The 15300-nt window shown below is 37.6% G+C and overlaps 1 protein-coding gene across 2 annotated transcripts; it reads left to right on the top strand.

Annotated features, from left to right (window-relative positions):
* The first annotated feature begins 116 nt into the window (after positions 1-116).
* LOC140818341 (bifunctional dethiobiotin synthetase/7,8-diamino-pelargonic acid aminotransferase, mitochondrial) lies at positions 117-13824 on the top strand. 2 transcript variants are annotated; one of them, XM_073178275.1, is made up of 14 exons: positions 117-964; positions 1398-1568; positions 1871-2132; positions 7357-7437; positions 7827-7947; positions 8102-8250; positions 8494-8588; positions 9491-9606; positions 9706-9852; positions 10785-10918; positions 11001-11132; positions 11417-11551; positions 12411-12523; positions 13403-13824. In XM_073178275.1, the coding sequence occupies exons 1-14, from the start codon at positions 171-173 to the stop codon at positions 13611-13613; spliced, it is 2661 nt and encodes an 886-aa protein (XP_073034376.1). In that variant the 5' UTR covers positions 117-170; the 3' UTR covers positions 13614-13824. The 2 variants fall into 2 exon arrangements, 1 of the variants encoding a protein (XP_073034376.1); XR_012114958.1 differs by lacking the exons at positions 12411-12523; positions 13403-13824 and having other exon boundaries at positions 11001-11204.
* Positions 13825-15300: the final 1476 nt, after the last annotated feature.

Here is a 15300-nt window from a genome sequence, read left to right as displayed (position 1 = left end):
AAAGTTTTTCAATTTTATCAATAATAGTAAAAGAGATATTAACTTGTACTGTGTCAACTATTGATGTGGAACAAAGATTTAACGAAGGTTGACATAATTTGAATTGATTGGCATTTTACGTTAGACCGTTTTCTTCTCAAACTCCAGACCCCCACTCTCACCTCAGAGCCATGCCGCCTTCCATCCCTCTCTTCACTGCTCCCTTCCGCCGCCGTCTCCTCATATTACACCTCCACTCCGAGAACAGCCGGTTGCGCCGCCTCCATTCAGTAGTAGAGTACCCTCTTACCCACCCAATTTACACCATTTGGGCTTCGAACACCTCGGTCGGCAAAACCTTAGTCTCCGCGGGACTCTCCATTTCCTTCCTGTTCTCAGCTACATCATCTCCAATTTCTAAGAAGAGATTCTTTTATCTCAAGCCAATTCAGACTGGGTTTCCGGAGGACTCGGATTCGAGCTTTGTCTATCGGAAATTCTCGGAGTTTTTTGCTTACAAGCCGCTTCCTTTCTCCGTTCATGCGTCGAATCATGTTTTAAATGCCTCTATTCCAGCCTCGGATGCGGTATTCGGAAAGGGGTATGTGGGTGGAAATACAGGGAATGAAAATCTTGTGGCTGGTTTAGAAAAAGAGAGAAATTTTGGGTGGAAGAATTTAAGGTGGTACGAAGAGAGGAAATTGCTGGGAAGTGATAGTACTGAAAGTGAACTACCAGTTTCTGAGGTGGTTTGCAACACAATGCATGCATGGAAAGAGGCTGTATCCCCTCATTTGGCCGCAGAGAAGGAAGGTGCAATTGTGGGTGATTCCGAGCTCTTGCTTTTGTTAAAGAGATGCTTGTGGATGGATTCGGAGAAAACATGCAATAGTGCCGAGGAATCAGAAGTGATGTGTGTGATTGAGACTGCTGGCGGTGTAGCCAGTCCTGGACCATCTGGATCTTTTCAATGTGACATTTACCGGTGTGTGTACATTTGATCTATCCTCCTTCAGTTTTCGATATAATTCCTTTTCTTACGTATGCACCTGGAGCCAAGATATTTCAACTTTGTATTAGATTCTGGCATTCTGAATTGGTTTCTTTATCTAATGAGTAACCTAGAAACTTATAAAAGAAGTTCGTGATTGCATTATTTATAAATGAGTAACGGAGAATCACGAAGTATCAAGTGAACATTGTGCTGGAAATTCTTCATCTTTCAAATATTCTGGTGTTCGTACCCCATATGAGTTGTGAACACAATTTGGAGAAAGACACTCAAAGACCTGGTGTAAAAATTAACTGCAACTGTGTTTTTTTCGCCCTTTTGTATCTTAACATATGTATTATATATTTATATCTCAAGAATTACCTGGATCCTGTTTTGTTTAGATTTTTTTGGTCTGTTGCTGCAGCCCTTTCCGGCTGCCAGCTATTCTTGTTGGAGATGGAAGATTGGGTGGCATTTCTGCAACTATATCTGCTTATGAAAGTTTAAAGCTTCGAGGATATGATGTTACTGCGGTTATTTTTGAAGATCACGGACTTGTAAACGAGGTGCCTCTGTTGTCATATTTCAGGAATAGGTAGTGATCTCTTTACGTCCAGTGCTCCCTGTGACGTTTCGTGTAACTTACTGAGCCAATGCATGATCATCCATTATTCACAATCCTGTGATCATCCATTATTCACAATCCTGTATTCCTGTAGCTTTTTGGTAATTGTACTCATAAGATTTCTTAATGTGCTTTTTTAGCTCTCATTAATTCGTTACTATTGATGATCCGCTATTTTGTGTGTGTGACCATGTGTTCTTCTGTCGTCTAACTAATTCTAATGTTATCGGTGGTACATTGAACCATAGAATTTCTTTATGCCCTTTTTCTAGGGTGCCAGTTCTGGTTCTTCCACCTGTTCCTGAAGATATGTCAGACGACCTGATGACCTGGTTTGATGAGTCACAGCCCATATTTACTTCTCTCAAGGAAATAATGATTTCCGATTTTATTAAGCGAACCAAGAGATTACGTGAAATGCCGAAGAAGGCATGCAATGTTTTCTGGTGGCCATTTACTCAGCACAAGCGTATACCAGAAGGAAATGTCACAGTTATAGATTCACGCTGTGGAGAGAGCTTTGCAGTTCACAAGGTAGGCTTTTATGTAATTAGTTTGAAAGGGATTTTTATTCACCTTTATCAGCACAGACTCTTATTCTTAGCAGCGTCCGCTCTGAGAGTAGCCTAGAATATCACAAAGTACAATGTTCATTCCCTACGCAAAACATCATCCTTGTTGCATTCAGTGCGCTGTAATGTGCTGCTTGTAACTAATTAAAAGCACTCACGTAGAAGGAAATAAAATAAAACACTGCTGAGGTGAAAGGAAATAATTAATTCACATTCAATTGTGTTTAATACGTATACAGAGAGACCTTTTATATTTCTAGGTTACAAGAGTAAAAAAAGGAAAGCAAATAACTGATCCTATAAAATAGGAAATATTAAAACTAATTAATCTACACGAAAGACTAATTCTATACGACTATTTCTACACTCCCCCTCAAGCTGGATGGTATATATTATACATTCCAAGCTTGTCTATTAGTCTTTCAAACAGAGGCTTGAACAGTGCCTTTGTTAGAATGTCTGCAGCTTGTTGAGAACTCGGGACATAGGACACTTCGAGAATACCAGCCTCAATCTTCTCTTTAATGAAATGCCTGTCTATTTCCACATGTTTAGTGCGGTCGTGATGAACAGGGTTTTGTGAGATTGAGATAGCAGCTTTGTTGTCACAAAGAATAGACATCGGACCTTGCTTTTCAATCTGTAGTTCTTCAAGCAGCTGCTTAATCCAGAGAGCTTCGCAGATGCCGAGTGCAGTGGAACGAAGTTCAGCTTCAGCGCTACTTCTTGCGACGACGGACTGTTTCTTGCTGCGCCAAGTGACTAAATTCCCAAACACGAAGGAACAGTACCCTGAAGTCGAGCGGCGGTCATTCGGACAGCCAGCCCAATCTGCATCGACGAAGACTTCAACACTTCTCTTGTCTTGCTTTCGGAACAAGAGTCCTCTACCAGGAGATCCCTTCAAGTACCGCAATATCCTATTTGCAGCATCCAAATGACATTGATAGGGTGAGTGCATGAACTGACTAATACAACTCACTGGAAACGAAATGTCAGGTCGGGTATGTGCGAGGTAAATCAATCTGCCCACAAGCCTCTGAAATCTTCCTTTGTCAACTGGATTATCATCTGGTTTGGCTTCAAGTTTGACATTGAAATCCATAGGAGTATCGACCGGTTTACAGCCCATCAAACCGGTGTCTTTGAGCAGATCGAGGACGTATTTTCTCTGAGAGACAGAAATTCCTTCCTTGCTGCGAGCAACTTCCATCCCTAGAAAGAACCGTAGATTGCCAAGGTCCTTCATCTCGAAAGTAGAAGCTAACCGTCTCTTGTTTCGGTCCATCTCCGAAATGTTGTTCCCCGTGATAATAATATCGTCTACATAGACGATAAGAATGGCAATTTTCCCTTTCTCTCTAAGGTAAAACAGTGTGTGATCGGTGTGAGCTTGTTTGTATCCAAGGAGCTGAATTGTCTTTGCAAACCTGTCAAACCAAGCTTTCGGTGACTGTTTTAGACCGTAGAGAGCTTTTCTCAAACGACAAACTTTTCCTTCGCTGCTGCCTTTATTGAATCAGGGTGGCAAATCCATATAAACTTCTTCTTCGAGATCTCCATTGAGGAAGGCGTTTTTTACGTCTAATTGTTGAAGCGGCCAATCCAAGTTTGCTGCGAGGGACAATAAGACGCGGATGGTGTTGATTTTCGCAACCGGAGCGAAAGTCTCTTGATAATCAACTCCGTAAGTCTGCGTATAGCCTTTGGCCACTAATCGAGCTTTATACCGATCAATCGAACCGTCACTCTTGCATTTGATCGTGAAGAGCCATCTACATCCGACCGGTGTCTTTCCTTCGGGTCTTTGGACAATATCCCACGTGCCATTTTTTTCTAAGGCTTTAATCTCTTCGAACACTGCAGCTCGCCAATTGTCATGCCTTAGAGCTTCGTCAATGTTGGTGGGTGTAGTTGATTCTGAAAGGTTAGTTACTAATGCACGCATAGGCTGCGATAAGTGAGAGTAACCCAAAAATTTAGAGATAGGGCGTTGTGTACATGACCTTGTACCTTTTCGCTGTGCAATTGGAACGTCCAAGTCTTCCAACTGATTGTCTTTAGAATCGAGACTCGAGTCGGATGTGTTCGGCATAGGAGAAGTCGGCTTTGGCACGGGTCATCGTCTGCTGTAGGTTATTGGAATTGGTTCAACAGTACACCATGATGTGGGGGTCGTAGATGACTCGGGTTCTATTTGTGGATTTTGTGGGATAATAGGATCAAGATTATAAGAGATATGCTGAGTTGGCCGTGGTATAGAATCAGGATTAATTGGGGAAGAAATCGGTTCTAAATGAGGGATTTGTTCCTGATTTTGTGGCTGATCTAACTGAGGAATTGGTTCCTGATTTTGTGGATTAGATCCCTGATTTCGTTTCTCCCCCTGAACCGAATTCTGAGGTGGATTTGTGATCCAAAAATATTCCCAAGTATCACTTAAATTGCTGGGATGAATGTACGTGGAGGAATTTTGAGTCCTAGGGTCCGAATTTGGTGGGTAAAACGATTGTGTTTCAAAAAAAGGTAATATCACGTGAAATAAAATATTTCCTTTTTGAAGGTGAGTAACAGCGGTAGCCTTTTTGAGTGGTGGAATACCCTAGGAAAACGCATTTGTGACTTCTAGGATCAAGTTTAGACCGATTGTGATCATGAATATGAACAAAAACTGAACACCCAAAAATTCGAAGACGCAGATTAGAAAAAAAGTGTGATTTTGGAAATGATTGTTGTAGTGTAGAAATAGGGGTTTTAAATTTTAAAATACGTGATGGCAATCGGTTTATTAAGTAACACGCAGTTAATAAGGCATCCCCCCAAAATGTTTTTGGAACATTGCTCGTAAAAATTAGAGCACGAGCGACCTCTAAAAGGTGTCGATTTTTCCTTTCGGAAACCCCATTTTGTTGAGGGGTATCGACACACGAACTTTGGTGTATAATACCATTAGTGGAAGAAAAATCATTTAAAGATGAGTTGAAGTATTCGGTTCCATTATCAGTTCGAAGCATTTGAATTCTGGAATCAAATTGAGTGAGGACCATATTGTGAAATTGGCGAAAAATGTTGGTAACTTCAGATTTATCACGTAACAAAAAAATCCAACAAACACGAGTATGATCGTCAATAAACGAAATAAACCACCTTTTATTAGAAATGGAAGTAACTCGTGAGGGACCCCACAAGTCACTATGAACAAGAGCAAAAGGTCTAGATTCGTGATAAATATGCAAAGGGAAAGGAATTCTAGTGTGTTTAGCCAATTGGCAAATTTCACACACAAAACGATCGAATGACCGAAACAAACTTGGAAACAAACGACGTAGATATGAAAAACTAGGATGACCTAGACGTTGATGGAGAAGCTTTATTTGTAGGTGGCGTGATGGTGTAGAATCTTGAACCACTTGACAGCAACGAACAGCAGATTCGACACAAGAAAATTGATATAAGCCGGACTCCTCAATAGCACGTCCAATCATCCGTCCCGAGGCCCGATCCTGAAAAACACACGATTTGGGAGAAAAATTAGCAACACAATCAGAATCCAACGTGAGCTTGCTGATGGATAGCAAGTTATATGACAGTTTGGGAACAAATAGGACGTTGCGAAGAATTAATGTAGGGCTTAAAATAACAGTTCCAATCCCAAAAATCGGAGAGACCGAGCCATCTGCTAATGTGACAGTACGAGGTCCTATGAAGCAAGTAAATGCAGAAAAAATAGTGCGAACACCCGTCATATGGTCTGATGCACCGGAGTCAATTATCCAAGACTCACCTGAACCATTTTGTTCAGTGGCAGAGGTCGAAGAGGAGATACCGTGAGCCATTAGAGACGTTGAAGTCGACAGTGATTGGACAATTTGATCGAGTTGAGCTTGTGAGAATGTGGCTGCCGATGAAGAGCTTTTGTCACTGTGTGTCCAAGCTTGTGACCTCGACGGGTCAGTGGTTCGTTGGCTGCGAGGAACCCAATCAGCCGGCTTTCCATGGAGTTTCCAGCAGGTGGCTTTGGTATGGTGTGGACGGTTGCAATGCTCACACCACTGCGTCGGTTTGCGTGAACCACGAGACTCCGGGAAGCGGGCTGCCATCGCAGAAGCATCAGCGGAAGGGGCAGCAGGTAGAGAGGTCCCGCCAAGCATGATTCTTCGACGTTGTTCTTCTCGTCGGACTTCGGAGAAGATGGCGTCGAGGCTGGGCAGCGGTTTGACACTAAGGATTCGGCCTCGAACGTCGTCAAGAGAAAGATGCAGACCGGATAGAAAGTCATATGTGCGTTCTTTGACGAGGAGTTTGCAGTAGATCGCTTGGTTGGCGGAGTCAGTCCATCCCGGTTGAGTGAAGAGATCGAGTTCTTGCCAAAGCTTGGTTAGACCACCGTATTATTGAGTCACCGTGCCATCATCTTGACGCAGGTTGCGAGATCTGTTGCGTAGTTCAAACATTTGATTGGAGTCTTCAAGGTCCGAGTATGCCAAAGTGACAGCCTCCCAAATTGCTTGAGCCGTCGGATATAGAAGATAGATTTCAGCAATACTATCTTCCATTGAATGAAGCGGCCATGCCATGACCATGGAGTTTTGTATATCCCAATCGGCAAACGATGCATCCTCCGTAGGTGGTTTCGGAATGGTTCCGTTAAGATAGCCAAACCGTCCTTTCCCACGAATAACAAGTTGAATCGATCTAGACCATTGAAGATAATTTTTTCCGGTAAGTTTGAAACTGGTGATTTGAAAAGGTAAGGAATAATCAAGTGCAGTGGGAGCAATTTTGGGGCTAGTCTTAGCACTATCCGAAGATGCTTCTTTGACATTATCCCCGCTCACTCCTGAAGAATTCTCCATAATAGGAAAACTCAAAAAAAATTTTCCTCAACCACTTGAATGCCTTTATCGCTCTGATACCATAAAAGCACTCACGTAGAAGGAAATAAAATAAAACACTGCTGAGGTGAAAGGGAATAATTAATTCACATTCAGTTGTGTTTAATACGTATACAGAGAGACCCTTTATATTTCTAGGTTACAAGAGTAAAAAAAAGAAAGCAAATAACTGATCCTATAAAATAGGAAATATTAAAACTAATTAATCTACACGAAAGACTAATTCTATACGACTATTTCTACACTAATGCTTTCAAACATATTCTTAGTTTTTTATATCCGTGGAATTAGGTTCAGGATTTTGATTGGATATCTCAACAATTTGATGCTTGTGCAAGCTGGTGGACACAGGGTCCTGATCCCAACTTGCAGGTTAACCTTACTTTCTGTATACTTTTTATTTTTTGATAAGCACACTGTATATGCTGCAATTACAGAACATCTCCTCGATAGTTATGTGAAAATGAGGGAATATCCAAAATTAGAAATTCCGAGTTCTGATGCTTTGTGTCTGTGTGTTGGTGGGAGAGGGTTGGTGCAGAATCATGGGTGATGTAGCACATGAAAAATAAGTTGATAGGATACATTTTATTTGAAAATTTCATTGTAGACCCGATGTCATGATCTACATAAGTTATCATTGGAATAATTCCAGAATGAAGTCTCTTTCTGGAAATTTCAAGAACTATTGTAATTGTGTCAAGATATTTATTGGAATTCCTGCATGTTACATTTCAACTGTTTTGCTTAGGTGGTTTCAGTTAGAACTTGCTAGAGATATGGGCTACACTGCTGCAAGATACGGACATGTTATGTTTCCAGAAAATGTATATGAGCCAGCTTTAGAATTAGCAGAGATGTTACTTGAAAGTGTGGGAAAAGGTAACTTGACTATTTGGATGCTGAATTGTGACCTTTTGCTATGGGGATATATAGGAGCGACTGTCTATATATTCGTCATTGGATATATTGATTATTTGCTTTTGGTAAAATTATATATTGATTTCTGCTGACTTTATGTTTTTGGTATTCCAAGGGTGGGCTTCTCGGGTGTATTTCTCTGATAATGGATCTACGGCTGTAGAAATTGCTCTGAAAATGGCATTTCGTAGATTCTTGACTGACAATAATCTACTTTCATGCCATGAAAGTGCTAATGTGGATGGAAGATGTATGGATCTCAAGGTGAGTCGTATTGTCTCTGGATCGAAATACTGCTGCTAAATTGCTTGCATGTCTCTCTTTATCTCTCTCCCCTATTTGTTTGCAATTCTCTGTCTTTGGCTATCCATGCCTTAGAAAAATCTGTTTATTTTTCAGTTTGTTTCTTTGGACGGGAATATTTCCTCCAAAAGTTCTTTATTTGTTAGATTTTTTTGTTAATCATCATTTAAGTATTAACACGGAGTTACTGATTCTTGGAATCAGGTTTTAGCTCTTAGAGGATCTTATCATGGTGATACATTAGGTGCTATGGAAGCTCAGGCACCTTCCCATTATACTGGCTTTCTCCAGCAACCATGGTATGCTTGTTTTCCAGTACAATCATCATTTAATGTATATCTTGGCATGATTTACCGCCTGGTTTTGTTTTTGTTTGTCTGCTTTATCTTGGCATGATTTACCGCCTGGTTTTGTTTTTGTTTGTCTGCTTTTTTTTGGCAATTGCATTTACATTGTATATTTTGCTTTTAGCAATATGTCTTTGAATCCATAACTGCACACCACACTTCCATCCGTATGTTTGTTTTATTTTCAATAGTTAATTGAAAATTTCACCTCTGGGTTGTCATCTTGATTGAAATTATACTGAAGAGACTAGAGCTATCTTATGAGCTTTTGGTTGCTAATTGCTTCACCACGGGATTCAAGAAATCAACACAATTTCATTGCAATTAACTTTTGTTGGGCCTTACCTGTGCCAGCGCCAGTTAATTAACGATTAACCCTTTTGGAAGACATTCCTTAGTTATTATCATTGTCTTATTTTCTGTATTTAACTCATGCTAGTCAGGCAAAGTGTACTACCTTCCTATATCTTTTGCTTATGCACAAAAAACATTATATTTGGGGAATGGGGTTACCTAGGAATCAAGAATTTTATTTTTAAGCTGTCCATATCATATTATCTCCGTTCTCCAGAATGTTTTCTCCACTTTGCTTGTGTTTGTCCTTATCTGAGTGATAAGTGCCCTTGAAGTGGTTATTTATTTATTTTTAAAAAATATATATGGAGATTCATTAAATTTTCATTCAAGGTGATATCGTGATATGTTGCCTTAATTTCGGTAGTTTGATCTTAATGAATATTTTGTTAGGCCAGTAATGTGATGCAATTTTTGACCATTTGCAATCCTTGTCCCTATTTTTCAAGCCTCAAGGAACTAGAAACTGGGTGCAATATGGTGTAACAGTTGATTTACAGGTACAGTGGAAGAGGTGTCTTTCTAGATCCTCCTACAGTTTCAATGTATTGTGGAATTTGGAAAGTTTGTCTTCCTGAGAAGATGCAAATTCCGAACATAGGACAAGAATGTGTATGTAAGTGAAGCATTTCTTTCTTATCACCAATGTATTTGGTGAACAAGTTTCATTGTACCATATTTTCTTCTTCTAGCAAATGGTTGTACTCCTTTGTAGCATTCAGTTCACGCGATGAAATATTTAAGATCAACCGAGATGGTTCAAGTCTGGCTGGCCTCTACAGTTCATTTATATCACAAGAGTTGCCATTGCTTTTAGATCCTAATGGGCTTTCCCACATTGGAGCATTGGTCGTTGAGCCAGGTAAGAAGACTATGTATTTTTGTTCTCAGACTTTTAGTCTCCAAAGTTTCATCAAGTTCTTTGATCTCTTTATCGCCTGCAAGTTTTGAAAAAGTGTGCCACGTCTCAGTGTAATGGATGTAGACCTTCCTGTCCACACGAAATACCCCTGTATCATGTTACGAGCTCTTTTCACTGCATTCCTACTATGGGATAGTTTAAGTTTCAATCTTCACGGTATGCGATTAAGTCAATTTTGTTATCTTATATCAGATCATCTTTTTAATTTATCAATCAATTTTCGTCTTCTCCGTTTTCTTTTTCATCTAAGGCTAAAGGAAGTGATGAAATCAATTTTGATCATCTTATATCTAAATCAACAATTGAATGTAGTCTCTATCTTTATATTTCTACTGTATATACACTTTTCAACAAATGTAAATGAATACAGATAGATTCATTTAAGCAAAATAATTAATGAGGAGAAATCTTAATTTATAGTAGTTCGATAAAATCATGAAAAATATTCTCTGTAAACTTTGACTCTACTTGACAAAATGATTTGCATTTATGCTTGTCGTAATTATTGTTCAATTTTCTTAAAAAAAATATTCTGAAGATTTTATCATCTAGAAAATAAAGTTAAATTGTTATACACTTTGTGAATAGCTAAGCTACATGTTAAATATAAAATAATCCTTTTCATAAATGTGGATATAGTTTTATTTTAACTTTATTGTAATTAATTAAATACTTGACTAAAAATGTATTATCTGAGTGCTGTGACAGACAGTTGTAAATATATATGCTCTAATCTGATGCTCAGAAGTAATAACCTATTTTTATTCCAGGTTAATACCATGTTTGTTAATCATTGGAACTTTGCATTGTATTATGGGTCCATGTCTTATAAGACACTGGGAAATGTCTCATTCTGTTGCATTGAATTACAGTGGTACAAGGTGCTGGTGGAATGCAAATGATTGATCCACTATATCAGAGGATACTTGTTAGAGAATGCAAAAATCGGAAAATCCCAGTTATTTTCGATGAGGTCTTTACAGGATTCTGGCGTCTTGGTAGAGAAGTATGTTTCTTCATTTCTTTCAATTTGTGCCTCCTTACCTTTTTTGCTAGAAATTATCTAATTTGGTAATAGTTTCATTTAGTCCGCTGCTGAAATGCTCTGCTGTCAGCCGGATATTTCTTGTTTTGCGAAGCTCATGACTGGTGGCATCATACCCTTGGCTGCTACATTAGCATCAAATGCTGTTTTCGAAGCATTTACTGGAGATTCAAAGGTCATTATGGTTTAATTGGAGAACATATATGGTGTGATCCTGCCTGTTCAGATTTATAAATTCAGAATGTTGGTACTGCTGCCAATTCATGACTCTCACAGAATCTCTATGATTTGATTTTTTTAGTTGTTTAAAACTAATGATTGTCACATTAACACAAGTTACTGGACTAATTTTGAGAAGCTCTCTCTTTTGTTAATAATCACATGTATGCTTACTTGTACTTTTTGCAAGGACTGGAATATTTTTTGCAAGGCTAATGTGTTTCTTTCTTTTTATTACAGCTTTTGGCTCTTTTGCATGGACACTCATATTCGGCACATGCCATGGGATGTATGGCTGCTGTCAAGTCCTTAAAATGGTTTAAGGACTATAACGTGAACATGAAAATTACGTGTGAAACAAGGTTTCTTCAGGAGGTATGTTGATTAAAATTGCACATTTTGAACATCATTTGTATCGAAAATGTCAATCATGCCAGATTTCATATCTGGCTACTTTTCAGAGATCGATTCTATTTTCATTTGTATGTGAGCATTATCGCGTCTGAATGGATTTAGATATGTTTTTCTATTAATGCAGTTCTGACTTTCCATGCGCACCAGACAAAAATATATGTGTATTTTTTATTTTCTACTCGAATGGTTTTTGGTTTCACCTTATAAGTATTTTTGCATGCCTACTTAACCTCTGTATAACACGTACACTGATATGAAGTTATGAACCCAAAGATAAGTCGGTAACAATTTATCTAAAATTCGAAAAACAGAACTCAACGAGAAGGTTTTCATTCGAAATAATAATAAGAGTTCCTTGCAAAACTAATGAACAAACCTTCAAAAGGAAATAACCCCAAAGATTGAAAAATGAATATTTTTCTTACTCCTTACCTAGCAAAGCTAGACAGCACTCTTAAATACGTTTTTCTCTTTGATCTCTATAAAGTAACATCGCATTCTACATGTCATTCAAAGGAGTAGTTGCATGTATATACTTTTATCAATGATCTGACCAACTTATTTTTTCTGATATTATTGTTCTAGAAAAGGTGAAACTGCATTTTTTTGTTTAACTTTTACTCCGAGTAATTGGCATTGATGGTGCATTGAGACACTTCATTCTGCTACATCTAGTGCTGATGATGCAAGATCATTAAGACGAGAGAATTTTCAGTACTAGTGAAAGTGCCAAGCGAGGACCCCAAGATCTTGATGCATTGATTATTCCTGAATCTTGGCGTCAAATACCATCTCTAATGGTTTCTTCTAATGTTTTCAGTTGTGGGATGCAGAGTTAGTACTCCAGATCTCATCACATCCAGTAGTCCATCGAGTAGTGGCTCTGGGAACTCTCTGTGCCATTGAACTTCTAGCTGAAGGCTGTAATGCTGGGTAAAAATTTATTGACTTGCATCCTCATTCATTCTTTTACTAAGTTTCTTGAAGCTATTCAAGTTGCTGCTGTCAGCCTGATCAATCAAAGAGGTTTCAGTTGGTTGTTTCTTTTCAATGTCCAGCCAAAGTATCAGTTGGTTCGAATTTGATTATCATCGAAAATGCATGGATAAGAATATGGCCAATTTCAAAAAATTAGGATTTAACTGTTTTATATAGGCATGCATATACACACATGTACATATAAAAAAATTATGCAAATATCTTAAACATGACAAGGATTTGCCATTTATAAAATTATCACATTATAATGCATTCGGATTTAAAATTTAAATATATCAATTAAGAATTATCATTTGTTATATAGTTTATATTTATTTTTAAATGAAAACTAGTCAATAACTATTTTAAGACTTAAAATATCCAATGACATTTGGTATTGTTGAAATACGATCATCCTGTATATGGTACAATCAAAATTTCATTGTTAATCGTGTCATAATGTATATGCATTTTGTCTATAGATGGATACTAGTTATATTTAAGTTTATAGAAGTATCCCATTTATATTCTTGAAGTATCCAACACCATGAGCATGCGGCCAATTTAGAAGTACCATATATTATAGATTTCAGTTAAATAATTGAGGATTCCATTGCTTCGAAGTGTGTAGAATACTTATCCTTTGCACTATGTCTTTAATTGATGACAGATCAAACTTTTGTCAAACCCTTTTAGCAATGTGACAGCATAATAACGATAATATCTCTGATTTGGTTTTATTTCTGCAACAATCTCTCATACTGAAACTTGCAATTTCAGCACGAAGTATTAGCACTCATAAAATATAAAAAGCAACTTTTGCATGGATTGCAGGTATGCTTCAACTTATGCAAGCTCTCTTATCAAGAAACTCCGTGAAGACGGCATCTATATGAGACCATTGGGTAACGTTATCTATCTAATGTGTGGCCCTTGCACATCTCCACTCATCTGCCGCCCCATTCTGGAGAAAGTTTATGCCAGAATTCACGAGTTTGGCCAACAAAAGAGCACCTCGGCAACATCAGAATTTGGGATATGTTGATTTTCTCTATGTTTTTATTTGACTTGGTGGATTGGGTTGTTATCATATATTGCTGACTATGCCTTTTAGGTTCAATGTCCCAGTAGACTCTGAAGTCCTGGAATATATGTATTGACTATTTTTTATGCGTGAAATCGGCTCTATATTTCTCCTGACATTTCCTCTATCTTACTAGTCACTGAAGCGAGACATTCAAGGCATCAAGATCGTTTGTCAAAAGCCCCACGTGTTCCATACGAACTCATGTTATAGACTGGATTAAGGTGCATACACTGAATACTGATCATCTACGTTGTCCGAACTGGCTGTCACTGGCTTTCTCGTGCATGTGCCATCTAAAATACCAGTGTTTACTTAGGGGTGTTCAAATGCGACACGACTCGTCAATCCGACACGACTCAACAAGAAATAAATCAGGTTCGGGTAGGGGTGTTTCGGGTTCGGGTTGGGTGGATTCGGGTTAGTGCCATGTTAGGCGGGTTTCGGGTTGGATCGCGGGTTGACCCGCGAATTTTTTTTTTTAAATATTACTTATATTTTTATATATTGTATGTTTGAACAAAATTTATTGTATATTTATATGATAAATTTTCATCATTTAATATTTATTTTGCATATTTTTATTTTTTAATAATTTTTTATTTGATTTAGTAAATATATTTTTAATTTTCTACGATTAAACTTTCAAATTTAAATCGAAAATTTTGTTATTATGTGTTCAAATTAAAATATTATTATTTTTTATTTTTTTGAATTTTTTTCATTAATTTTATTTAAAAAATTGAAAAATAATAAAATTCGGGTTAGATGGGTTAGACGGGTTGAGTCGGGTTATACGGGTTCGTGTTCGGGTTGGGGGTTTTCGGGTTGCTTCGGATTCGGGTTGGGTTCGAGTTGAAAAAAAATAAAAAAAATTTCGCGGGTTGACCCAAAACCCGACCCAACCTACCCGATTGACACTCATGTTGTTTACCAGTAAAATACTAATAACTGTGATCACAACTACGATCAAGTTCGCCAGTTCTGGCTTCATTGGTGTAATCAGTTCTCTTCATGTGGCTCAACGCTTGATCTCCACTAATTTTTTTTTATTCTATTTATCATAATCATTATAATATTAATAAGTTATTTCATTACAATTTTTATCTGGATTTTTCAACAAATCATACCAAGTACAGTAATAAAAAAGAGATACTGATTTGATTTGGAAAGTTGATATAAAGATTGTATAATAGTCGTAAATCAAATTTAACACGGGTTTTTGAATGATCATTCTGGGTTTTGAACAACTTAAGATAATAAGTTTTTATTCATTGACATCGAAATTTTTGTGAGATCGATTTTATAAGAAGTATCTCCTACCCAACTTAAATTAAGAAAAAATATTATTTTTTATTTCAAAAGTGCTACAATTTTATGAAAATTGTGGATCGAGTCGACCGTTCTCATAGATATAGAACCGTAACATCGTCTCACAAAAAACCGACTCCTTGATTAATATAAAATAAAAATATCAATTACGGAAAATTGATATTTTATTTATTGTAATGTGAAATAGTCAAATGAAAAAAGTATATATTTGAAAAAAGTATATATTTGAGGCAAAAACTTGTGTGAGACAGTCTCACGGGTCATATTTGTGAGACGAATCTCTTATTTGGGTCATCCATGAAAAAATATTATTTTT

Source organism: Primulina eburnea, chromosome 17, assembly GCF_022965805.1.
Source record: "Primulina eburnea isolate SZY01 chromosome 17, ASM2296580v1, whole genome shotgun sequence".
NCBI lineage: Eukaryota > Viridiplantae > Streptophyta > Magnoliopsida > Lamiales > Gesneriaceae > Primulina > Primulina eburnea.
The sequence above is the reverse complement of the archived record's forward strand: the minus strand, read 5'-3'. Positions and strand labels throughout refer to the sequence as shown.

Bases quoted from the DNA above. Each gene is read 5' to 3' on its own strand.
- LOC140818341 (XM_073178275.1), top strand. From the start codon at position 171: ATGCCGCCTTCCATCCCTCTCTTCACTGCTCCCTTCCGCCGCCGTCTC. The intron at 7,948-8,101 runs GTAACTTGACTA...TGGTATTCCAAG, and splicing joins ACTTGAAAGTGTGGGAAAAG to GGTGGGCTTCTCGGGTGTAT. The intron at 8,589-9,490 runs GTATGCTTGTTT...GTTGATTTACAG, and splicing joins GGCTTTCTCCAGCAACCATG to GTACAGTGGAAGAGGTGTCT.